Source organism: Oryzias latipes, chromosome 8 (assembly GCF_053564925.1).
Source record: "Oryzias latipes strain Hd-rR chromosome 8, Olatipes_Hd-rR_3.1".
NCBI classification, from domain to species: Eukaryota; Metazoa; Chordata; class Actinopteri; order Beloniformes; family Adrianichthyidae; genus Oryzias; species Oryzias latipes.
In genome coordinates this window covers 28,164,764-28,190,303 of record NC_136244.1, presented here as the reverse complement: position 1 = coordinate 28,190,303, position 25,540 = coordinate 28,164,764, and the positions used below count along the sequence as shown (strand labels likewise).

The following is a 25,540-nucleotide window of genomic DNA, read 5'->3' as shown; positions in this document are numbered from 1 at the left end:
AGACCTCACCAGTGTGTCAGGCCCTAACCGCTCAGCTTCTGGGTCACTGAGACCCCTCCACCCCGGTAAGGTAGGGGTTCCTGGTGAGAGTTTGTTGTTGTCATGGTTTCATGTCAGCAAACACACAGCTAGCTCAGTTATCTGGCCAGGACCACAGCCCCCACACTCATGACAGAATGGGTTGATGAGAAGAATCCAACTGGGTTTAGGTAACCATAGCAACGCACCCTCAAGCTCTCTGGAGCAGGTTTCCTCAAAGACTGCTGTAGAAAGGAAGAGCAGTGGTTCATTTAGCAGGTTTTCTTCAGGGGAGGGGGGAAATCCGAATACAGAACCTGAACCAGCTGACTTTAGTGTAAACTGCAGCTGTCCGTCAAATGTCTGAATTTATTACATTAATTCGAGGTGTTTAAAGGTGTGTTTAAAAAAACAAACATTACACTTTCAGAAAACTTTATTGACACTCCTGGTTTACAATCAGAAGGTCATGGGGAGGGGTGGCGTCCTGGATGATGGGAGTCAGACGGTGTGGCGTCCTGGAGGGCGGGGCGTCCTGGAGGATCGGGGTCAGAGGGCGGGGCATCCTGGAGGATGGGAGTCAGAGGGTGTGGCGTCCTGGAGGGCGGGGCGTCCTGGAGGATGGGGGTCAGACGGTGTGGCGCCCTGGAGGATGGGAGTCAGACGGTGTGGCGTCCTGGAGGGCGGGGCGTCCTGGAGGATGGGGGTCAGAGGGCGGGGCTGCTGCAGAGGAAGACCAGCCACTCCGTCAGACTGGGGTCTTCTCTGTGAGGCTGAAACACAGACAGGTTAGCGGCTGAAGCTGAACAGCCACCTGTCGCAAAGACCGCCCTCACCTTCAGGCCGCTGGCGTCTATCAGCTGCCCATCCCGCTGCACCGACAGCAGCTGAGCTCGCCCCCCTCTGGGGTATCCCTCACCCACCTGGAGGTGACATACCAGTGAAGCAGACTTCAGGTAGAGCAGCAGCCGCTGAGCTGGGCGCCAGTCGATGGCAAAGCTGGAAAAGACACGTGTGGTTGGGAGCTTGGGTTAAAGGTCAAAGGTCACGTGCTCAGGTGTGCCACCTCACCTGGACCTCAGGCTCTGGATCTCAGACAGAAGCTCCACCTGCCCTACATAACTCTGCAGGACATCCAGCAGGGCGGCGCTCAGCTCCGCCCGTCTGCCCGTCACACAGCCCCCCACCAGGCCAGCCAGGCTCTCGTCCACCTGCAGACACTTCCTGTTACTGCAGCCAATCAAAGCGCCAGAGAGCCGGAGTGGAGACCCTCACCTGCAGGGTGAAGCACTCGGCAGAGCTCCAGGTGACCGTTAACCTCACAGGCTCAAGCTCGTGGGATGATAGCGCGGAGGGGGGGCGTGGCCTGAGCTCCACACACAGCTCAGACTGGCTGAAGGACAGCAGGTTGACCTGTGTGACCTCATGAGCTGCAGCAACAAGCAGCTGCAGTCTGACAGGAGCAGGAAGTGGCCAATCAGAGCAATTCCAAAGAAGGAGGGGTCAAGTGACCGTGGGGGCTCACCTGTCTCTCAGCTGCTCCCAGTCGAGCAGCCGACGCAGTATCACCTCTGACTCGGCTCTTAGCCGGGTCACATGATGGTCACAGGAGCGCAAAGCATTCTGGGCCGCCAGCAGAGATGCCTGCAGCTGGTCCTGATGCTGCTTCTGGGGGGGGCAAAGGTTGCCTTTGTTAATATAGCCCTTCAGTGGCTGAGCTGGGTGGGTGCAGGTGCGCTCACCTGGCTGTGCAGCCTCTGCAGCAGCTGGGAGACGGCGCCTCTTCGGTCGAGGATCTGCTGAAGCCGGTCCTGCAGGGACCACAGCAGATCCTCGGTCTCCTGCACCGCCGACGTGCACCCGGCCTTCAGCGCCTTCCACCTGCCCTTGGCCCCGCCCTCTGACAACACAGGTACAGGTGTGTGTGTGTCTCACCTGCCGGACCTCACTCGAACCTCCCATTACCTGACTGAGGGGGGCACGGCTCTGTCATCAGTTGCTGGGCAGATTCCAAACTTTCCAGTGATGACATCATGGAGTCCAGGACGAACAGCTGCCGCCACAGAACCTTCTGGACCCGCCGGCTGTCCTGAGCACAACCGGAAGTCAGACGAGGCTGTCAGCTTTAACGTCCGTCTTCCCGTTTATTTTCATTCAACTCTTGTCTGATCTTCTCGGTTCTTCTACTGTTCATGTCATGTAAACACACACAACCGTAAAGCCGCCGTGTACTTCACGGTGAAACACATCAACGGGGAGCGGACAGACCGACAGGGACAGCAGCATCCTCTCCGCGGCCTGGTCCGGGTCTCCGGGCGGCTCCAGCAGGGCGGGGTCACAGCGCCGCAGAACGCTGCAACAAACACAGCGTTAGCTTCCGCAGGGCGCGCGCCGAAAACACGTCATGTCCTCGGAGGACCGAACACCGCGGCGTTTACCGGAGACCAACCCAATAAACTCAAGTCAATGAGCGGAATCAGCCACTTACGATCGAGCCGCCATCTTTGTTTTTTCAAATCTGCGCGCTTCTTCTTCTTCGTCTCCTTTTACTGCAGTTTCATGGCGGCTGGCTAACAACAGACTGCTGCAAATACCGCCACCCCCTGGTGTGGAGTGCAGGTGCAGCGCCTCATCTGGACAACAGAGGACACGCTTCCTGCACAGTTTGTGCTTGTCTCTTAAAGTGTGAGGTGTGAGAAGACATGAGGATGCTTGACATCAGCCAACTTTTCATTTCTTTGGCAGCAAATGTCCGACACAATAAAAGAAAGTCCAACCAGTAAACTCTGAATGGAAAAGGCAGCATCTGGCGTCTCACACTGATCTAGTGGAACTATAACAAAAATGTTTTGACTGACACCTAAATCATCTTTTTACATTTTAACTGACTTAACTTAATAATACTATGACATCCCCATCTTTTAATAACAAACTTGCTTAACTTCAAATGGACAGTATGCGTTTCTCTACTCATTAAGCTTCAGTAGAGTGTGAGTGATCCTCCCAGATCTAGTGATGATTTGACTGCAGATTCCCGCTGGGCGTCCCTGTGGGTCTGGGTTTGAGTCGTTCCCTTGTCCTCTGTAGGTTTGCCCTTCAGTGTCAACAAGCCATGTCCTGGGCTCTCTTATGGGATTAGGCCTGTTATGTGATATGGGAGCCATCAGGCCTGGCTCCCATATCCTAGTGTGCTCCTCACAGACACTTGTTCATTGTCCTGAAGGTCACTTCTCTCCTTCTCAGCATGCGTGTCATAAAACACTTGCTGCTTCGTTCGCTTTGCTCTGTTCATCGTCAGCGTGTGGATGGCGTGACAGAAGAGCTCCTTTACTGATTGGCAGTAAGGATTTTGGTGTTCTGCCATATAGCAGCTCGTGTGGTGATGGCATATTGTCGTCTAGTGGTGTTGTCCTACGCATCCACACTGCTGTGTTAGGGCGTTTGTTGTCCTCCTTTGCTTTCACAGTCCACAGCTCTTTCAGCTACACTGTTGGCTTGAAGGTGATGGGTGAGCTGAACTTTAAGCAGATGTTTAATTCTTCACCTCTTTTGGAACTCTCCACTTACATACTGTGTGCCACAGTCTGCAATTATTGTTGAGGGCCATGCTCACCCAGAACACCTTTGGGATATGTGCACACCCTTCTGGGTGATATGTCAGTTAGTAGTGTCCACAATGATCAGGTATGGTGGTCCAACCCAAATATGCAAACACGGTAGAAAAAACATCACGTCTTTTTCAGTGTTCACATCCTTTTATGTGTATGTTTTATGTATAGTATTCGAATAGGAAGTGTCTGGTATTAAAATACGTATGAGGTAATAAACAGATTGTCTCGGTTGAGTTTTTGTGAAGTGAAGCCTTGTGTTGCAGCATTTCTGTCCTCTCGGCCGCTCACGCAGCACTTCCACCTTAAACCAGCAGGGGGCAGGGGTGCGCCTTTGCTTCACCTGTGTCTATCGGCAGAAGAAGAGCCACGGTTTGTTTCTGTCCTTAAGTCTTAAGTCTGCATCCTAGAACCGAATCCCGGTATGGAAGTCCCCGGTTCAGACAGCGACTGGAGGAGCACGCAGTTTCGGCAGAAAGTCGTCGCTCAGATGTGAGAACCGCCGCTTGGGTTTATGGGTGTTGATCATTTTCAGTTTCCGGTCTGGCAGCCGCGCGAGCTAAAGCTAAAGCTAAAGCTAGCTGTCCGCTTAGCCTCATCACGAGCCCGGAGTGTTCCAACACCGAGCAGTTTGTCCTGCAGTGTAGCTACTTTAACGGTTTACGGATCATTTTCTGATTGAAAAACTAAACATCGATTTCCCAGATATACAATGATGACTTTCAGTATTATTGATCCTGATCCAATGGGAAGTGACTTACGAGAAAAAGAGATTGAAATGTGAAAACATCTGGATTAAGTGAACACAAAGCTTTAACGTAAACGGCCAGTGACGCCATCTCCCACGGCAGGATCACGTGATCCTGGCTGGAGGAACTTTTCTTTTTTTAATTGAAAAAGACAATTGAGGTTTACAGTTTGTGACAATTGTGTACAATTATGCAAAGTATAGAAACATCGAAAAAAGTACTGGACATGTACAAAGAACAAATGCAAGATAAAATAAAGTAATATTTTTACCAATAATACAGAAAAAGAATTAAAAACAAGACATTAAAATAATAAACAAAATAAAAAAAGGGGGGGGGGGGTTACATAAACATTGTAATGATTCTTAGCTTAGGCGGTTTTCAAAAAGCTGACAGTTACAGACGATACTCTGAAGTTCCATAGCAGGTTTGTTTTCCATGAAGTTTACAGATGAAAAAAGAGCAGAGTTCTTTATGAATGTAGAAAAATATGGTTTGATTTTAAGGAAACGACATTTATGTATATAGAATTTACCCAAAATAATTACAACATTCTGAATAAGTTCTGTGTTCTTGTTTTCTAAAATAAACCCAAAAATAATGTCCTTAATAGAAAAGTCTGCTAAAAGTGGAATCTTGGGGAAAAGCCAATAATGTAAATTATTCCAAAAGACATCAGAATAAAAACATTCAAAGAAAAGATGCTCAGTTGTTTCAATGTCATCGTGACAAAAAGAACAACAGTTTTCAGGATTTCAAACCGTTTTCTTAATTATTCCTTGGAAGGGTAAATACCTGAAAAGGTTTGAAAGTGGACTTTGCTTTAGGAGGGATGGGGGGTTTGAAATATTTAGTTCCTATTTGTTTCTTTTCTGAAATATTAAAATATTGGGTTATATAATTTGGATTTGAGATGTAGGGAAAGGACGTTTCATTCAAACATGGGGGGTTTGGACGTTGCTATGTTGTGTCCATTAATCAGAATCTTGGGGACAGTAGGACGTCTGTAGATGACATCATGAAACAACATTCTGAGGAATGGACTTAATAATGTTTTCAACATCTTTTCTATTTGTTAGTGAACCATATTTAGCTGTGAAATCATCAACAGACATGAGAGAAGCATCGTCATTAAGAAGATTCATTAAAGACCAAATTCCATTTCAAACCATGTTGGAACAAAGATAGATTTGTTTCTAACAGTGACGTATCTGCAGTTCCATAGAGGAGTGTTGTCTGGACTGGAATTGTGTTTAGAAATGAGTTTCATTACAGGAGAACTTGGATGGGAAGTTTCTTAATGTCAAAATCACATCTGAGTTAAAATGTGATCCCTTCTAGGCGGGAAAATATTTTATTAGGAACAATGAACCAAATACTATTTAGATTCCTAATAAATGATTTTATCCCGTTTAAGGCTGTTAGAGTCTATGGCTTGAAGACCTCCATCCTGGTATTTCTTAGTCAGAGTACCTTGTTATGTGTTTTCCTTTTCCATATGAAGTTAACATTGATTTGATTAATAGTTTTAATGGCTTTTTTAGGGACACCCATAGAATAGGTGGGATATATGAATCTGGATATACTTTCAATTTTGGTGGAGAATTCTACCAAAAACAGAAAGAATCTCTGTGGCCAGTTATTCAGCAGAGACAAACGTTTCTCTAGTTTGTCCCAAACATTCAGTTTTTCCAAGTCTGTTTGGTTTTTAGTTCTATGCATTCTGAGGTATTTAACTGTGGATTTAATCAGAATATTATAAACATGTTCAATGGGTCAGATCTCACATTTGTTTAGGTTCAGTTTGAGGCCTGAAGCTTTTGAAAAGATGTCAATAGTTTGAAGAATTATGGGATGTCATGTAGATTATTCAGGAAGACTGTTGTATGGTCGGCTAGTTGGTTTATTGAAAATTCAACATTCTAACTGACAGCTTACCAAAGTCAGTGTGTTTGATGAGCAAAGACAGCATTTCTGCTGCTGCAGTGAATAGAAGAGGTGAGATGGGACGACCTTGTTTTCTACCATTAATGTTAAATCTGTCAGACGTCCCCTCAGGTAAACAAACACAACTACTGGTTTCATAGTGAAAGGTTTTAACTGCATTAATACATTCATCATTCATTCATCTTCTTTACCATTTATTCCCTTTCGGGGTCACCGGAGCCTATCCCGGCCACTTGTGGGCGAAGGCAGGAGACGCCCTGGACAGGTCGCCAGTCTGTCTCAGGGTAGAATGTCCACAAACACACATCCATTCACTCTCACACTCACACCTAGGGACAATTTAGAGTTGCCAATCAACCTATGAAGCATGTTTTTGGACGGTGGGAGGAAGCCGGAGATCCACGCATGCACGGGGAGAACATGCTAACTCCACACAGAAAGGCCCCCCGTTGATGTTGTGTTTTTCACGTCCCCCAGCCGGGACTTGAACCGGGGGCCTTCTTGCTGTGAGGCAAGAGTGCTAACCACTGCTCCACCGTGCAGCCCCCTACATCAATACATTTGTTACCAAAACTAAAGAATTACAGACTTTGAAACATGAAATATGCTCAATCATATCAAAGGCCTTGTAAAAATCTAAGACTAGAATCAAACTGTCTGTATTTATGAGACGTTCATAGTCAATCAGATCCAGAACAAGGCCTAAGTTATTATGAAGTGAGCGACCTTTAATAAAACCAGACTGCGTTTCAGAGATTATGTCTGACTTGAGTCTGTTTGCAAATATATGCGTTAGAAGTTTATAGTCAGTATTCAAAAGAGTTATAAATGATCTAGACATGTTGGGTCTTTATCCAGCTTAGGAATAAGGGTGATTCCACGATGTTTCATTGTATGTTGGAGACCCATTTTGAATAATTTCTTTAAACATTTCAAAAATTAAATCTTTGATTTGCTCCCAGAAGAATTTCTAAAAGTTACTGGTCAGTCCGTCACATCCTGGAGCTTTATCCTTGGACAGACAGCTTACAGCTTCTCTGATTCCTGCAAAGTTATTTCTGAATCACAAGAGTTTCTAAAATTCTCATCAATCTTAGGAATCAAACCTTTTAATAGTCTGGAAAAATGTTTCAGTGTGGGACTCAGAATAGGATGACGAGTACAGTTTATTATAAAATGATCTTATTTCTTTAGAGATCTTTGAGGATCAGAGCATCATTGATTATTAATATGAAGTTTCTTTATAGAATTCTTCTCTAGACTGCAGAAATCACATGTTCTCTTTTCACCAAGCTCCACCCACTTTTCTCAGGATCTGATGAAGGCTGCTTTTGGTTTTTTAATAGAAATATCGTCAAGAGAACACTAAAAGACTTCAGTGTTGTTTATCATTGAAAACAGGCTTGGAACAAATCTGGTTTAACTCATAATTTCAGTTTCTTTTTGCTTATAATGTTTTGATATTAATTTGCTGTGTTTAATGGCAGTTTGACGTACTTTGAATTGAAAGATTTCTCATTTATCAGTGTAACATTTTAGGGTTGAATCAGTTTTTATTGTTTCTAATAACTCAATAACAGCATTACAGAAAGTTTCATTAGTGAGAAGTGAGGAATTAGATTTCCAGAGGATTTTTGGATTTGAGACCTGACTTTAACAGAAGATTTGTTTGTACCGTGACAGAATAGGATTTTGTCTCCCCATTGATTAGACCAAAACTGTTGGTCTGCTTTAACAGAAGGAGTTTCCTGCAGTAGAATGCAGCTGGCTTTACATTTTTACAGAATAGAAACATAGATTTTCTTTTGACATCGTCTCGTAAACCCCTAACATTTAAAGAAACAAAGTTAAAATTAGACATGAAACACAATAAATAACACAAAAATGAACAAAAAGTTACTTTAGCTAGTTACTGAAGGTGAAAGTGAGCGGTTGGAATTCAGATCCCAAACAACATTGTAATGCAGAACTAGACCTCAAACTTTTAGAAAAAATACTTTAGAACTTATAAGTTAACAACAGAGTTTCATTTTCCTCTGTGAACTTAAGGTGTGGAAAAAATGGAGCAAATGAGGTTTATGCTTCAAACAACAAAGCATTTAGGTAATTAACTCCAAATGTATGAAGAGGAATAAAAAAAACCAGCTAGTCTGGAAACAGACGGACGCCGTTGGCGTTCCCGATGTGGCCCCGGTAGCAGACGTTCTGTCCCGCCGCTCTCCTTTCTCCATTTTGGGCCAGACAGCAGCTCCTGGTTCTCGGTCAGATTTGCAGAAATCCTGCTTGAAGAAGATTCCCATCTCTTTACAAACCTTTGCATCTTTAGAAACCTTCCAGAAGATGTGGCGGTAGTGCCTCATGGAGAACTGGATGATGATTTGCCGGTGCCTCCCGGTTTCTCTCCTCCCCAGCAGATGTACTGTATCCACAACCATTTCCAACACCGATGTGTGCTGTGGCGCGATCTTTGCCAGGATCCCCAGGACTTCTTTGCGGGTGTTTTCCTCGCTTTTTTCTTTCAAACCTTGTAACTTCAGGTTCCAGCGCCGTTTATATCGCTCCATCTCTACCACCCTCTCTTTAAGTCATCATTTTCTTTCCTCAGCACAGAAACTTCTTTTCCCAAATTGTGCACTTTGGATTTCAGTCCTTTATATCAGCAGCGTTTACCTCAGTGATCTTCATGAGATTAGCCAGAATCACAGAGTTTTCCCGAAGTCTTCCGTCAAAGTCGTCAAACCTCGCCGTTTTCGATGGCGGCAGTTAGAGCTGACAACTCGGCATCACTTTTGTTGGAGACGACCACCTTGTTAGGTGGAATGGAGAGCTTAGTGGGTGTAACCGGGGTTTTCCTTTTAGTAGACAGCGAGGATACTTCCATGGCGTATTCGTGGTCATGTGTTGTCATCTCTGGGTTTTTGGATGCGGGAGTCGGCTTCTCCGATACAGGCTTTTCCCGTGGCATTCTAGGAGCTCTTAATATTGCTGTTGTTGTTTTTCCCACTTCGTTCTTGTCTCTTTACAGTGGTAAGACTTGAGAGTAATAAAAAAATAAAGCAAAACTAGTTCAGCAGTTTGAAAACGAGGTCAAAAGGGATATTTTGGGACCGGATCGTCGCAGCTCACAAAAAGTTGACCGCACGGACCGCCATCTTAGCTCCCTGCTGGCTGGGGGAACACCTGGCGCTACTCGATCTGAAACGGCCACCCGATCAGTCTACGCATGCGCGACTATTACAAATGTACTTTTGACAACGAGCGGCTTTTCAAGGAGAGGTATCAACAGAGGAAAGACCTGGACCGCATTTAGCAGCAGAAACCTGCAGAATGCAGACTCTGCTCCAAGTCCTTCCACATCAGCAGAGAGGATTTTGTTTGTGAGTCAATCCCGACGACAATATCGGACACAAAGCACCAAAGTCTGACGGTGACCTGCTGGACGCTGACGTTGGGGGTGTGGTCAACGTCACTATAAGTTTTTCAGATTTGTTGTAGGTCCTAAAGCGAGGAGATAAGGACGCCTCTAAAACTGGCATTACTCAAACACGCTGGTTCACTCTGAGAGAGAGGAATGATATTAGAGGTTTCTGTGATTTATTCTAATACTGTTATGAGTACTTATGATGATTTATGCTGATCATCAGTGTTTGTGACCATTTACGATTCTCCACCGTTTCTTCAGGCCGCGTTCTTTCATTTGTCGGCGCTGTAATCCAGTCGGGGAAGTTCTCTGTTGAGGAAAACATCAACTCTTGATGGCGGACTTCCTCGCTGTTTCAAACGCTCAGACTGTCCTAAAGAAGGCGGAGCTCTCAGGAAATGCTACCAACGCTATTTTCAATCTTGAAACAACAAATGTATAAGCCAGGCAGTAAATATAATTAAAGCTGCGATCGGCATTTTATGGCCTGCAGGTGCTACCCCCCCTCCCAACCCCTACGCTCCACAGCCGCCCGGGTCTAGACCACCCACCTTTGACCCGACCCCATTTGCTGAGCAGCCACTACACACATCTAACCCCTCCTTCTCTTTCTGTAAGGCTAACTGAGCTGCATGTTGTTAAAAGTGCTAGCATTGCTATCAGCATTATCCACTGACTCAGAAAAACACATTGCTTATGATTATCATATTGGTAAGAGGTACATGTGATAAATTGATGGAAAATCCACCTTTTTTCAAAATGGCGACTATTCTGTTGATTTTATCTCCATAGCAACCATTTTATGTTTTGATCACCTGGGCATAACGAACAGATCAACGTAGGTTTCAGACGAATCGCAAATAGTAAACTTCTGGATTTCCTTTACAACTGAGGTTTCTTGCTAACCACGCCCACATTGCTTATATGTTCGTATCCAATGTAATATCAATTTGTTCAGTGCCAGCCATGGATGCATGCCTTAAATTTTCACAATATTCCGTTGAAAAATGTGCAAGTAACAAGAGTATTGTCACTTTTATTAGCTTGCCACGCTCACGCCATTCAAAATCTACAAATTCTTTTTACAACATTTTTTCTACAATAGCATTGATGCCCGGGAAGTTAAGAGACAATCAATGAAAATTCCTAGGATGAGTTTTCATTTGTATCCGGTAGTAAAGGTGCTTTTTTTTATTTAGAAAATTCAAGATGGCGGCCTTCTCCCGAGGTCAAACGTCAACAAAACTCCACCGGTGATTGTAGACTTAAGATGGCGGTATGTGTGTGAAATGTTGTGGAAATTGCTCAAAAAGAAGTTCATTTTCCCATATTGTCGGAAATCGCTAAATCTCAGATTTTGGCACAAAATGGCCACCAAACCTTAGGTCGTGTGGCCATCCCATAATTATTTTTCAAACTTCCTTTGGATATCTCCAACAAGGATATATTCATTTCGTCAGTCAATTCTATCCATCCATCCATCCATCTTTCTCCGCTTATCCGGGATAGGGTTGCGGGAGCAGCAGTCTAAGCAGAGATGCCCAAACTTCCGGCCACCCCCTCCAGCTCCTCTGGGGGACCCTGAGGCATTCTCAGGCCAGCCAAGAGAGATAGTCTACAACATGTCCAGGGTCTTCCCCAGAGCCTCCACCCAGTGGGACATGCCCGGAAACACCTCTCCAGGGAGGTGTCCAGGAGGCCTCCGGACTAGATGCCCGAGCCACCTCAACTGGCTCCTTTCGATGTGGAGGAGAAGCGTTTCTACTCGATTCTACCGGGGCAGGGACACTCCACCCACCGAGAGATGGCAAACTACCCTTCTCCGATCAAGAACCATGGCTTCAGATTTAGCGCTGCTGAACCTCATCCCAGCCACTTCACACTCCGCCGCAAACTGCCCCGAAACATGCTGGACGTCCTGGCTCGATGAAGCCAACAGGACAAGAAAGACAGAAAGACTATCATTTGTCATGCTCTGTTGTAAACCGTGCAATAGGGGGAGCATGGCATCATGGCATTTCAAAGGCGCTGCTGGCTTCGTACGAAGTGCGTGCCACGTAAAAAATAGCTTCCTTAATGAGCTCGTATTTATCGGGCGATAACTGCAGAGCTGATAGCAAGAAGAGACACGTGGGACGGCTTCAATAAACACTCCGGTTGTCAGTAGTGGTCTTCTGCCGGGGACTAGAAGAAAAAGAACTAGGCAGAAAGCGACTTCCTGATGACAGAGAGTTTGCGCTCAGTGTTTTTAAACACGCATGTGCATTGACGTATGTATCAGAGGATGTCCGATTGGCCAATCTACATCTCAATCAAGTCCTGTACTTCTCAGTGAGGATTTTGATTGGCTGGTGGATTTTTAAGAAGTACTTTTTATTTTATTTTTTTATCCTTTTTGGCCCGCGATCTACACTCATGTCCTTGAAGATCGACTGGTCGATCGCGATCGACGTAATGAGCACCCCTGACTACACGTTTTCGCAAAATATACTTTACTGAAAAAGGTGAAAAATATATTAACCGTTAGATATTTTAGTAACTGAGCGGACAAGTGAAAAATAAAGTCTTGTGGTCCGTACTGCTCAAGCGAGCTGGACCGGGCCAGCGGAAAAATGGCTACGTCGAGCCCTGGGTACAGTTTCCGATAGCCAAGCGATGCTGCAGAGACATGTCAGCCAAGACACTCCCACAGCATCCAGAGACTTGGGGTACTCTGGGCGGACCTCGTCCGCTCCCGGAGCCTTGCCACTGAGGAGTTCATTGACTACCTCAGTGACTTCAGCTTGGGTGATAGACAGCCCCCACCCCAAAGTCCTCATTCTCTGCTTCCTTAAAAGAAGGCGTGTCAGTGGGATTGAGGAGATCCTCGAAGTATTCCTTCCTCCGCCATACAATTTCCCCAGTCGAAGTCAACAGCTCCCCACCTGCACTAAAAACGATGCCTGTAGAGAACTGCTTTCCCCTCCTGAGGTGCCGGATGGTTTGCCAGAATCTCTTCGAGGCCAACCGATAGTCTTTCTCCATGACCTCACCGAACTCCTTCCAGCACAGAGTTTTTGCCTTTGCAACAGTCCGGGCCACAGCTCGCTAAGACTGCCGGTACTTGGCGCCTGCCTCTGGAGTCCAACAAGCCAGCCAGGCCTGGTAGGAGTTTTTCTTCAGTTTGACGGCATCGCTTACTTCTGGTGTCCACCACCGGTTTCGGGGGTTACCGCCGCGACAGGCACCAGAGACTTTGCGACCACATCTCCCGGCAGCAGCAGAGACAATGGCAGTGGAAAACATGGTCCACTTGGACTCAATGTCCCTAACCTCCCTCTGTTCCTGTTTGAATTTCTCTCGGATATAGGAGTTAAAGACTAACCTGATGGAGGGCTCAGCAAGACGTTCCCAGCAGACCCTCACCGTGCGTTTGGGTCTCCCACGTCTTTCCGGCCTCCTTCCCCGCCAGCGATTCCAACTCACCACCAGGTAGTGGTCGGTGGACAGCTCTGCTGCTCTCTTTACCCGAGTGTCCAAGACAGAAGGCCGAAGGTCACCTGAAACAACTACAAAGTCGATCATTGATCTCCGGCCTAGGGCGTCCTGCTGCCACGTGTATTGATGGACACCCTTGTGCTCGAACGTGGTGTTCGTTATGGACAAACTATGACGAGCACAGAAGTCAAATAACAAAACACCAGTCAGGTAAAGATCAGGGAGGATTTTCCTACCAATCACGCCCTTCTAGGTGCCCCTGTTATGGGGGTGGGCCTTGAAGTCCCCCAGGTGGACAATGACCAAATAGGGTACTCCAAACTGCTGTTCCGCTCGTAAGCAAAAACTACAGTCAGTGATTGTGTGACCGTGTGTTTGTGTGCAGTGACGAGGCCATGAGGAAGGCGGGACCCGGCACCACGACCCACAAGTCTGGCACGGACATGGAGAACCAAGTCTACAACAAGGCCAAGACCAGAGTGAGTCTTCCTGGTTGGTGGGACCGAGCTCCGCCTGCATGTTCTCCTCCTGTTACTGAACAGGTCACGCTCAGAACTGACCCGACCACTGTTTTCCAGGACGAGTATCTTTCACTGGTGGCGCGGCTCATCATCCACTTCAGAGACATCCGTAAGTGTTGCTCTGTGAAACGGGAGTTTGTGTCCAGCTGTGCTCCAGAACGCAGGACGCAGCTGGAGGAAAGAGGCTCTCAGCGGTTCTCCGGAGCGCTAAGCTGCGAGCCGATTTAGCTGAAGGTTCAGAGACATTCCAGAGCGAGGAGACGGCGCCGTCTGCTAGCATGAGGAGGTCTGGAGTGATGAGGCTCATGACGGCGCTGTGGTGGTTCTGGATGCTTTGTGAGACGTGACGTCATGCCTTCAACCCTCAGCCTGTCCTCTGTCTTTCCACAGATAAGAAGTCCCTGGGGGGTCCAGGTAAGCGGTCCTGCGGTCCTGTTCTGGATGGGTTCTGCTCTCTGCTGCAGTCACCGCCGCCATGATCTGACGCTGCATGTTGGATGGGCTTAATGTTGTTTGTCGTCTACCTTCTGCTAGATCCCATGAATGCCCTGACTAACCTGACAGGGGTTGGAGTGGGGCCTGGCGCCATCGGAATGGGGCCTCGCCCTGCCGGGGCTCAAGTGGGGGGCATGGGGCCCATGGGGCAGATGCAGATAGGCCAGCATGTCATGGGAGGGGTGCCTGGAAACCCACAAGGCAGTGAGTGTTTCCTCTGCGTGATGTTTGCTCTCCACAGCGCCCCCTAGCTGCCATGTGTCTGCTTCAGCATGCTGTGCCTGAGCGTTCAGCCCGTCCGTGGCTGCCTCTGAGCTGCCGGCGCCACATCCTCCGCTTCTGTGTCCGCAGTGTCAACGCCGGCCCAAATGCCCATGCAGACGATGGTGCAGCAGCAGTTCCAGCAGTTCCAGCATCAGCAGCAGAACCAGCAGCTGCAGCAGCACCAGAACCAGCAGCTGCAGCAGCACCAGAACCTGCAACAGCAGCTGCAGCAGCACCAGAACCAGCAGCTGCAGCTGCAGCAGGCCCAAAACCAGCAGCTGCAGGTACAGCAGCAGAACCAGCAGCTGCAGCAGGCCCAGAACCAGCAGCTGCAGCTACAGCAGCAGCACCAGAACCAGCAGCTGCAGCAGGCCCAAAACCAGCAGCTGCAGCTACAGCAGCAGCACCAGAACCAGCAGCTGCAGCACCAGAACCAGCAGCAGCAAAACCAGGTAGAATCCTAACACAAATTGGTCAGGACCGATTCTGAAGACAGATGTTGAGCATGTTCTGTTGAGCAGCGCCAGATTCCTTTGCACCTCCCACTGTCTGCTCCCCGCCCTCGGTGTTTCTACGGTAACGGCAGTCTGTCCTGGTGTCCGCAGATGCACCAGGTGAGGATGTTCCCGCAGCTGCACCACCCTCAGGCCCAGCCTCAGTCCATGCATCCCATGGTGCATCAGGTCCAGGTCCAGCCGGCGCCGGGTCAGATGCCCCCCCACTCCCAGCAGCAGCAGCAGCAGCTCAAAGCCTTCCAGGTACCAGCGGTGTCCGGCGGGTCCGGACCAGTTCAGTTTTTCGTCCTGACAGTCCTTCTCCTTGTGTGGGAAAGCAGGCCCGTGCCACCATGCAGCACTCGGCGCAGATCGTGGCCCCGCCCCAGCTGTCCACGCCCGGCGCTGCACCTGGACAGGTGAGTCCCCGCTCTTCAGCTCCAGAACCAGCACTTTATGTCTCGGCGCTGGACCTGCAGCTTCTGCTCTCCGTCTGAAGCTGGGTCGTCCCCCGATGCAGAGTCTTAGCCGGCCGACCCGACCCGTTCTCAACCCCCCCAACGCCTCTGCGGCCCCCACCCCTTCCAACGTGGTTGGAGGACAGGTAGGTACTCTCCAACGCCTGTACGTTTGCAGCAGAACCGAACCAACAGAACCACACCAACAGAACCACAGAACCACACTATGATTAACAGCCCTCTACAATTGTATCACAGGTGCAGCACGCCATGATATCATCGCCCTCACCTGTGCAGGTGCCAACGCCACAGATGCCCCCGCCCCCTCAGCCCTCACCCCAGCCCCCCACCTCACAGCCCAGTTCAGTCAGGTAGGACAGTTGCTGCCCCCCCCCTCGCACACGCTGCGTGTCCTGGTTCCGACTCTGTTCTGGTTCCGTTAGCTCCGGCCCGACTCCCTCCCCAGGAGGATTCCAGCCCAGCCCCTCCCCTCAGCCCTCCCCCAGCACAGCCACCTCCAGCAGGCCCCCTCAGATCTACAGCGTTCCCTCTCCAGGACCGCTCAACACTCCAGGTATGCCGGCAATCCGTACCAGAACCGCTCAATGGCCGCGGTCGGGCAGGTAAACTGACTCCCAACTTCCCCCCCCCCACCCCCAGGTAACCCCGGCTCCGTGATGAGTCCATCTCTGGAGGACCAGCAGTACATGGAGAAGCTGAAGCAGCTGTCCAAGTACATCGAGCCGCTTCGCCGCATGATCAACAAGATTGACAAGAATGAAGGTGAGGCGGAGACACAACCCAGAGCTGGTTCCGGTCCGGACGGACAAAGCTCAGTTCTGATTCTGCTCTCAGACAGGAAGAAGGACCTGAGCAAGATGAAGAGTCTGCTGAACATCCTGACCGACCCGAACATCAGGTAGCACCTGCAGCGCCCCTCCCCCTCCTCCACTCTGTAGCCTCACCTGCCCTCTGACCCCCAGGTGTCCTCTGAAGACGCTGCAGAAATGTGAGATCGCCCTGGAGAAGCTGAAGAATGACATGGCTGTGGTAAACGCACACACTAACACACACATACAAAAAACACACAACCCCAACCACACATACACACGGACCCCTTCACTGAGATGGGTCTTCCATCAGACCCAGACCTCCTCTCTCTCTCTCTCCTGTGACCTTTGCACCTCCAACCCTCCAGGAAATCTCTCTCTCTCTCTTTCAGCCCACCCCCCCTCCCCCACCCATGGCCACTAAGCAGCAGTACCTGTGTCAGCCTCTGCTGGACGCCATCATCACCAACATTCGCTCGCCGGTCTTCAACCACTCCCTGTACCGGACCTTTGCCCCCGCCATGAGCGCCATCCACGGGCCCCCCATCACGTAGGTTTTTTATTGCGGACGCCGGGCGCTGCTCTCTCGCCGAGCTCTGTCTAACTGTGTCTCTGCCGCAGCGGCCCCAACGTTTCTGGGAGGAAGAGGAAGCTGGAGGAGGATGAGCGGCAGACCGTCCCCAACATCCTGCAGGGGGAGGTGGCCCGCCTGGACGTCCGCTTCCTGGTCAACCTGGACCCCTCGTTCTGCAGCAACAATGGCAGCGTTCACCTCGTCTGCAAGCTGGGTGAGCGGCTAGCACGAGCGGCTAGCATTAGTGGTTAGCTTAAGCAGCTAGCATTAGTGGTTAGCATAAGCAGCTAGCATTAGTGGTTAGCATAAGCGGCTATCATTAGTGGTTAGCATGAGTGGCAGCATTAGGGGTTAGCATGACTGGTTAGCATGAGCGGCTAGTATGAGCGGTTAGCATTAGGGGTTAGCATGAGCAGCTAGCATTAGCGACTAGCATGAGTGGCTAGCATGAGCAGTTAGCATGAGCAGCTAGCAATAGCGGCTAGCATTAGTGGTTAGCATGAGCGGCTAGCATGAGCGGTTAGCATGAGCGGCTACCATGAGTGGCTAGCATGAGTGGTTGGCATGAGTGACAGCATTAGGGGTTAGCATTAGAGTTTAGCAGGAGCGGCTAGCAGGAGCGGCTAGCATGAGTGCTTAGCATGAGTTGCTAGCATAAGCGGCTAGCATTAGTGGTTAGCATGAGCGGCTAGTATAAGTGGTTAGCATGAGTGGCAGCATTAGGGGTTAGCATGAGTGGTTAGCATGAGTTGCTAGCATAAGCGGCTAGCATTAGTGGTTAGCATGAGCGGCTAGCATAAGTGGTTAGCATGAGTGGCAGCATTAGTGGTTAGCATGAGTGGTTAGCATGAGTGGCTAGCATTAGAGTTTAGCATAAGTGGTTAGCATGAGTGGCAGCATTAGGGGTTAGCATGAGTGGTTAGCATGAGTGGTTAGCATGAGCAGCTAGCATGAGTGGCTAGCATAGGTGGTTAGCATGAGTGGCAGCATTAGGGGTTAGCATGAGTGGTTAGCATGAGCAGCTAGCACGAGCAGCTAGCATGAGTGGCAGCATTAGGGGTTAGCATGAGTGGCGGCATTAGGGGTTAGCATGAGTGGTTAGCATGAGCAGCTCGCATGAGTGGCTAGCATAAGTGGTTAGCATGAGTAGCAGCATTAGTCGTTAGCATGAGCGGCTAGCATGACTGGTTAGCATGAGCGGCTAGTATGAGCAGTTAGCATGTGCGGCTAGCATTAGTGGTTAGCATTATTGGCTAGCATGAGCGGCTGACATTAGTGGTTAGCATAAGCGGCTATCATTAGTGGTTAGCATGAGCGGCTAGCATAAGTGGTTAGCATGAGCGGCTAGCATTAGGGGTTAGCGTGAGCAGCTAGCATGAGCAGCTAACAAGAGTGGCTAGCATAAGTGGTTAGCATTAGAGTTTAGCATGAGCAGCTAGCATGAGCAGCTAGCAATAGCTGCCTAGCATGAAGGGCCAGCATGAAATGGATGACATAATCTGAAGGATTTCTCCCTCCGTCCCGTTGTCAGATACAGTCCATGGTTCCTTTAGGGCAGTGTTACGTCCCGGCTAAGTGGGTGCAACATAAAAGACACAACCAAGGGCTTACAGTACAAAGCAACCAGGTTTATTCCCACTAATGTGGAAACACTAACAACAAAATAGGCCGCTGTGACAAGCATGAGTCATCCTGCTGGTGTGGCTGCCAGCCATGGGGGGAGGAAAGGGAGGAGCCAAAAAGGGCCTTTAACCCTCCTCAATCAGGGGCTTCTGGGGCGGGCGGGGAAATCTGGAGCTGGAATAAAGAAACTGAAAAAACAAGAAATGGGCGGGGTCACATGACTGATGTGGGGGGGGGGTCTTCAGGAGTCTCATGTTCACCATGGTCTTCAAGTGTAGCTTCTGAATGGTTTCTGTCTTTGACGTCAGTCTTTATGTTGATTTATGTCAACTTTAACGCCTTTGAACAGATATGCTAATGCTAATGCTAGCTCCATCAGAATAGGGTTCATTGGATTTGACCTTTGGCTCCTCCCTGAGCATGTCAGAGCAGAACCGGGCGTCTGGCGTTCCGTTCTTGACCTTTTTCTCCAGTTTCAAACAGAAACCGTAAATCCGGAATCGTTGCAGTTCAGCTTCATTCTGAAACCGACCCACTCGCTCCAGCATCAGAGTTCCACACGTCTGATTCTGGCGGCGTTTTAAGGGTTAAACCATCCAGAAAAACCCGGTTCTGGTGTCAGAAGGAAATCCATCCCTCTGCTGAAATGTCTGAAGTAACTGTAGTAGTTCATGGGGCCATGTCCTACTTTTACTACAGTACTCTGCTCTGGTCAGATGCTTTGACGTTCTGATCCGGGACCCTGGAGGAACCTGGACTGGAACCTGAATGAAGGTTGTGACTCCTCCTCCTGTTGGTTCCTCCTCAGATGATAAGAACTTTCCCAGCGTTCCTCCTCTGCAGCTCAGCATTCCCGCGGATTATCCGGACCAGAGCCCGCTCTGGAGCGACGACGGCGAGCAGTACGGTGAGTGTGAGGGCGGCGGCGGCGGGGCGGGAAGCCTAGGCTGGTAGTGATGCGTTTGTGCGTCCTCAGGTGCCAACAGCTTCCTGCAGAGCGTGCACCGCAACATGACGTCCAAACTGCTGCAGCTGCCCGACAAACACTCTGTGACGGAGCTGCTCAACACCTGGGCCCAGAGCGTCCGGCAGGCGTGCCTGTCTGCCGCCTGAAGCCCCGCCCACCTGGGGTGGTCCGCTCATGCCACTGCCTCAATGCATTCTGGGTGACTGAGACTCAACAGACTTCTTTCTTTTTGGTGGGGCGCTCCTGTTTGTGTTTATGAAAAGTCTTCCTCACATCACCTTCATCGCTTCCTAAAGATTCCCACTGGGGGGGTTGGAGGCCGACGGGCCCCCTGGTGGGCTAGCCCCCCCTCCCCATGAGGCTGGATCAGACAGACACAGGCTGGGATCAAAGTTTATTGATGTACAGAGTGTTCCTGAAGGCATCAGAAGCTGAGGGAGAAGGCTCTGTAGGACGGGTTTGTGAAGACGTCGATGCAGCTGCTACTCCCCCCCACTGTCAGCACCTGCAACACACACACCTGCGTCAGAGCCCCGCCCCCAGGTGGGCACTGCTGCCTTCAGGGCCCCGCCCCCAGGTGGGCACTGCTGCCTTCAGGGCCTCACCCTGTGCTCCGTGCTGCCCGTGTTGATCTGCAGCGTGTTCAGGCTCTGCGGCGTGCACGGGATCTGCGCTTTCACTGCCCCCCCCAGCAGACAGTGAGACACAAACTGCCCCTCCCCCACCGCCAGGATCTGCACACACCAGAGCGTTAGTGTCGGCGCGAGGGGCGTGTCACCTGCAGCGAGGCGGCTAGTTCAGCTTTGTACAATGGCGTGATGTGTTCAGGCGCCGCTCTTGGTGGGTGTTTCTGGTCGTCCACAGCTCAGTGTTTTTTGCCGGGAACTTCCAGTGTGTCTCCGTGTTTCCTCTTTAGTTTCTGCCGCATGTCGTCCTTCATCAGCCAAGAGTCTGGCGTTAGTCTCAAAGCCTCCTTGTTTCCGTCATCTGGGCGTACGTCTTGTGGGCGTACGTCTTGTGGGCGTACGTCTAGTGGGCGTACGTCTAGTGGGCGTACGTCTAGTGGGCGTACGTCTTGTGGGCGTACGTCTAGTGGGCGTACGTCTAGTGGGCGTACGTTTAGTGGGCGTACGTCTAGTGGGCGTACGTCTAGTGGGCGTACGTCTAGTGGGCGTACGTCTAGTGGGCGTACGTCTAGTGGGCGTACGTCTAGTGGGCGTACGTCTAGTGGGCGTACGTCTAGTGGGCGTACGTCTAGTGGGCGTTCGTCTAGTGGGCGTACGTCTAGTGGGCGTACGTCTAGTGGGCGTACGTCTAGTGGGCGTACGTCTAGTGGGCGTACGTCTAGTGGGCGTACGTCTAGTGGGCGTACGTCTAGTGGGCGTACGTCTAGTGGGCGTTCGTCTAGTGGGCGTACGTCTTGTGGGCGTACGTCTTGTGGGCGTACGTCTAGTGGGCGTACGTCTAGTGGGCGTACGTCTAGTGGGCGTACGTCTAGTGGGCGTACGTCTAGTGGGCGTACGTCTAGTGGGCGTACGTCTAGTGGGCGTACGTCTAGTGGGCGTACGTCTAGTGGGCGTGGCGTTGCTCGGTGGCCGGCTGTAGGCCTGGACTTTCTCCGGTTGACGTTTGTCCTCCTCACTGGCAGAAACAGCAGCAGTCCTTGACTAAAGCAAAGTGGTTCCTAAAACTGAGTTCACGTGTTTGTTTGACGAGCTTGAGGGTCCGGTCCGTCCACACTGGGAGGGGGGAATCTTTCCTTGGATTCGTGGTCAGGATTTGGGTTTTGGCTCTTCTGTCCCGCAGCAGGTGTGTGGTTTGTGTGCAGTAAGACAGGGTGTTGAGCTGTGATACGTCCAGCTCCGGTCCAAAGACGTCTCTGACGGCGGTTTAGGCAGACGCGGCCTGTGGAGATTAATACCCCCCCCTCTGGCACCAGGCAATGTGGGGGGCTGATATTAGCCCACGTGTCTTTTCTTTAAGGCAAACGTCCGATACAATAAAAACGGTAAACTCTGAACAGCTTCTGGTGTCTCCCACTGATCTAGTGCAGCAGAAACGGGTTTTGACTGACATCTGGCATCCATCTACACTTGAATTGACTAACCGTGTTCACACATGACCCGTCCTAAAGCTTTTTTAGCGTGTCTAGATCTGCGCCGCTCTTTGTGGCTCCAGGTCGGTCCCATGGGCGATCTGATTGGCCGCCTGACTGTGACGTCGTTTTCTGAAACAGCTTTCCCTGTATAGCCAGGAGGGAGGTGTGGACGTGCTGTGATGTCCTGAGGTCCCTAAAGGCATCACCCCCTCTGCAGAGCGGAGGACAAAGCTGGAAACATTTGATCAAACACAAATGTCTGCATCTGATGGGAGAAGCAGAACACCCAATGACGGCCCTGATGATAGTTTGTGCCCCCCCATCACAGATTCCACAGATGCTCCATGAATGCAACAGCTTCCCTACTTCCTTTGGACAGAATCCGAGTCTTGGTTCTGGTCGGGTCCAGAACACCTCTCCTCCTTCATTCACTCCATTTCCTCACAGGTGAAGACGAACCTCACCGAGCTGTGTGCACGTACGTGCACGTGCTCTCAGTCGAGCTGTTTGTGTGCCTGAACAGGTGAGGAGGAAATGGAGAAAAACCTGGAGAACATTTCAGAATAAAAGCAGGACTTTGACCATTTTGCTACCAGATGTAAAGTTTCTGCAGAGCCGGTCCTCAGACCATCATGAGGTCCACAGGATCCACTTTAAGGGACGATAGACTGACTAAAAAGTCATTTGAGATGTTAGAAGATTCAAGAAACAAAGTAGATTGATTGGAATGAATGGTTATAACATTCTACAATCTGATTGGCTGCTGACAGGGGAAAGCATCTCATTGGTTGATCGGTTCACAGGTGATTTTTGCAATCAGAAGGTGACGGATCTGAGGGCAGGAACCGTTTGGACAAGTTTCCCAAGTTTTCTGCTGGAAGACGCGCTGGAGCTGCAAAAGCAGAAACCGACTGCAGAGCAGCTTTTCTGACGGACGCAGACATTTTGTCTACAGAAACGTCTTTTTCAGTGTTCACATCCTTTTATGTGTATGTTTTATGTATAGTATTCGAATAGGAAGTGTCTGGTATTAAAATACGTATGAGGTAATAAACAGATTGTCTCGGTTGAGTTTTTGTGAAGTGATATGGAAGCGATTGTGTACCATAAATAAAAAGAAAAACCCGAAATGCTTTTTCATTTGAATTTTGAGTCATTTGATGCAGCTACATTTAAAAAATGAAAAAGCATTTCTGGTTTTGACTTTGCTTTTTATTTATGCTACACAATTGCTACCATACAGTGAAGCCTTGTGTTGCAGCATTTCTGTCCTCTCGGCCGCTCACGCAGCACTTCCACCGTAAACCAGCAGGGGGCAGCGGTGCGCCTTTGCTTCACCTGTGTCTATCGGCAGAAGAAGAGCCACGGTTTGTTTCTGTCCTTAAGTCTTAAGTCTGCATCCTAGAACCGAATCCCGGTATGGAAGTCCCCGGTTCAGACAGCGACTGGAGGAGCACGCAGTTTCGGCAGAAAGTCGTCGCTCAGATGTGAGAACCGCCGCTTGGGTTTATGGGTGTTGATCATTTTCAGTTTCCGGTCTGGCAGCCGCGCGAGCTAAAGCTAAAGCTAAAGCTAGCTGTCCGCTTAGCCTCATCACGAGCCCGGAGTGTTCCAACACCGAGCAGTTTGTCCTGCAGTGTAGCTACTTTAACGGTTTACGGATCATTTTCTGATTGAAAAACTAAACATCGATTTCCCAGATATACAATGATGACTTTCAGTATTATTGATCCTGATCCAATGGGAAGTGACTTACGAGAAAAAGAGATTGAAATGTGAAAACATCTGGATTAAGTGAACAGGTGTGATGCTTATCCCAATATTGTACTGGAACACATGACTTAGAAAACTCTACCTGAACATTAACACGCCTTTCATTGTAATAAAATTGACAAATTCCGTTTATTTAATGATCACAATGTTAAGAACTGCAACTGTGTCTCATCTAGAAGCTGCTTTTATCCAAACTCAGTGCTTTTCTTTTGGTAACTTAAAATATAGAAAGGGAACAGTACCTTAACCAATAATGTTGTAAAGTATGACTGAGGAAATAAAGTTCTGTTTATTTCCAACATTGATGTCGATTCTGCAGAACTTTTAAAGGGTTCAGGAGTCTGGATGGTGCTTCAAAAATAAAGGAGAAGAACACCAATTCTATCCAGAAACAAAGGGTGATGATGAGGATGACAGGAGGAAGAGCTTTAATGGGGCTCAGATGCTTTGTTTCCATCACAGTCTCCACTTTCTCACACGTGGACGTAAACACGGACTTCAGCGCTCATCGCCACGACGACGGCCTTTCTCCATCATTAGTGGTCATGAGTGTTCTGACGTGAGCATTTTGGAAGATGGATAAAACACATCAGGCGTCTTCGTTTATTCGTGTCAGGAGGGTTAAAACCAGTTTGACTATTTTTATCATTAAAAAACACTTTAATGACAAAATGGAACAACAAACTCATTATTGCTACACAAAAAGACACAAATCACAAATCTGGATGACAAAATAGACTCAATAATGAAAGATCAGGAAAAGCATGAGACCCGTATTGAGTTTGGTTTGAATCCATAGTCAGACCGGACCGTGGAACTGGAGAATGTGGTTAGAAGCTAAAGTGGGAGGTTGCTAAGCTAACGGACAAGGTGGATGATTTAGAGGGGCGACGGCGCCGCTGCACCGCACAGATTGTCGGGTGAAAGAAGGATTTGAAAACCGACTGAACTTATTCCCACAATGCTGAAAGAAAGGCTGCATCTAGACCGAGCTCACCGCAGCCTGGGGTACCTAGATACTCCCCCATCGGAGCCTGGGGTACCTGGAAACTCCCCCATCGGAGCCTGGGGTACCTAGATACTCCCCCATCAGAAGCCTGGGGTACCTAGATACTCCCCCATTGGAGCCTGGGGTACCTGGAAACTCCCCCATTGGAGCCTGGGGTACCTAGATACTCCCCCATCGGAGCCTGGGGTACCTAGATACTCCCCCATTGGAGCCTGGGGTACCTGGAAACTCCCCCATTGGAGCCTGGGGTACCTGGAAACTAACCCATCAGAGCCTGGGGTACCTAGATACTCCCCCATCTGAGCCTGGGGTACCTGGAAACTCCCCCATCGGAGCCTGGGGTACCTGGAAACTCCCCCATCGGAGCCTGGGGTACCTAGATACTCCCCCATCGGAGCCTGGGGTACCTAGATACTCCCCCATCGGAGCCTGGGGTACCTAGATACTCCCCCATCAGAGCCTGGGGTACCTGGAAACTCCCCCATCGGAGCCTGGGGTACCTGGAAACTCCCCCATTGGAGCCTGGGGTACCTGGAAACTCCCCCATTGGAGCCTGGGGTACCTGGAAACTCCCCCATCAGAGCCTGGGGTACCTGGAAACTCCCCCATCAGAGCCTGGGGTACCTGGAAACTCCCCCATCGGAGCCTGGGGTACCTGGATACTCCCCCATCGGAGCCTGGGGTACCTGGAAACTCCCCCATCAGAGCCTGGGGTACCTGGAAACTCCCCCATCGGAGCCTGGGGTACCTGGAAACTCCCCCATCGGAGCCTGGGGTACCTAGATACTCCCCCATCAGAGCCTGGGGTACCTGGAAACTCCCCCATTGGAGCCTGGGGTACCTGGAAACTCCCCCATCTGAGCCTGGGGTACCTAGATACTCCCCCATCGGAGCCTGGGGTACCTGGAAACTCCCCCATCGGAGCCTGGGGTACCTGGAAACTCCCCCATTGGAGCCTGGGGTACCTGGAAACTCCCCCATCGGAGCCTGGGGTACCTGGAAACTCCCCCATCGGAGCCTGGGGTACCTGGAAACTCCCCCATCTGAGCCTGGGGTACCTAGATACTCCCCCATCGGATCCTGGGGTACCTAGATACTCCCCCATCGGAGCCTGGGGTACCTGGAAACTCCCCCATTGGAGCCTGGGGTACCTGGAAACTCCCCCATCGGAGCCTGGGGTACCTGGAAACTCCCCCATCTGAGCCTGGGGTACC

General features: G+C 49.8%; 3 protein-coding genes across 11 annotated transcripts in view; 2 read left to right on the top strand and 1 right to left on the bottom strand.

Annotated features, from left to right (window-relative positions):
• Positions 1-436: 436 nt before the first annotated feature.
• Positions 437-2,658, bottom strand: si:dkey-225f5.4 (uncharacterized). 5 transcript variants are annotated; one of them, XM_078952008.1, is made up of 10 exons: positions 2,507-2,657; positions 2,230-2,371; positions 1,984-2,107; positions 1,761-1,918; positions 1,544-1,686; positions 1,294-1,471; positions 1,090-1,229; positions 855-1,017; positions 693-791; positions 437-661 (listed from the first exon to the last, which is right to left on the bottom strand). In XM_078952008.1, exons 1-9 carry the CDS (start codon positions 2,518-2,520, stop codon positions 726-728), a joined length of 1,128 nt encoding a protein of 375 aa, XP_078808134.1. In that variant the 5' UTR covers positions 2,521-2,657; the 3' UTR covers positions 437-661; positions 693-725. The 5 variants fall into 5 exon arrangements, with proteins under 5 accessions (XP_078808134.1, XP_011471348.1, XP_011471346.1 ...); XM_011473046.4 differs by having other exon boundaries at positions 437-791; positions 855-941; positions 2,507-2,658; XM_011473044.4 differs by having other exon boundaries at positions 437-791.
• Positions 2,659-3,952: 1,294 nt separating this feature from the next.
• Positions 3,953-22,598, top strand: med15 (mediator complex subunit 15). Of its 5 annotated transcripts, none has more exons than XM_023957173.2 (18): positions 3,953-4,118; positions 13,606-13,699; positions 13,799-13,850; positions 14,132-14,155; positions 14,276-14,440; positions 14,588-14,952; positions 15,106-15,258; positions 15,336-15,413; positions 15,494-15,598; positions 15,711-15,823; positions 15,896-16,026; positions 16,113-16,235; positions 16,308-16,371; positions 16,436-16,502; positions 16,675-16,832; positions 16,904-17,070; positions 19,288-19,386; positions 19,456-22,598. In XM_023957173.2, the coding sequence occupies exons 1-18, from the start codon at positions 4,051-4,053 to the stop codon at positions 19,590-19,592; spliced, it is 2,163 nt and encodes a 720-aa protein (XP_023812941.1). In that variant the 5' UTR covers positions 3,953-4,050; the 3' UTR covers positions 19,593-22,598. The 5 variants fall into 5 exon arrangements, with proteins under 5 accessions (XP_023812941.1, XP_023812943.1, XP_023812942.1 ...); XM_023957175.2 differs by having other exon boundaries at positions 15,515-15,598; positions 19,456-21,466; XM_023957174.2 differs by having other exon boundaries at positions 15,333-15,413; positions 15,515-15,598; positions 19,456-21,466.
• A 254-nt stretch (positions 22,599-22,852) lies between these two features.
• LOC101157112 (uncharacterized) overlaps positions 22,853-25,540 on the top strand; it is a 22,987-nt gene continuing 20,299 nt past the window's right edge. Inside the window, exon 1 of the mRNA XM_023957183.2 lies at positions 22,853-23,031. Coding sequence (XP_023812951.2) covers positions 22,964-23,031 — 68 coding nt within the window. The 5' untranslated portion in view covers positions 22,853-22,963. The remainder of the gene's footprint in view (positions 23,032-25,540) is intronic.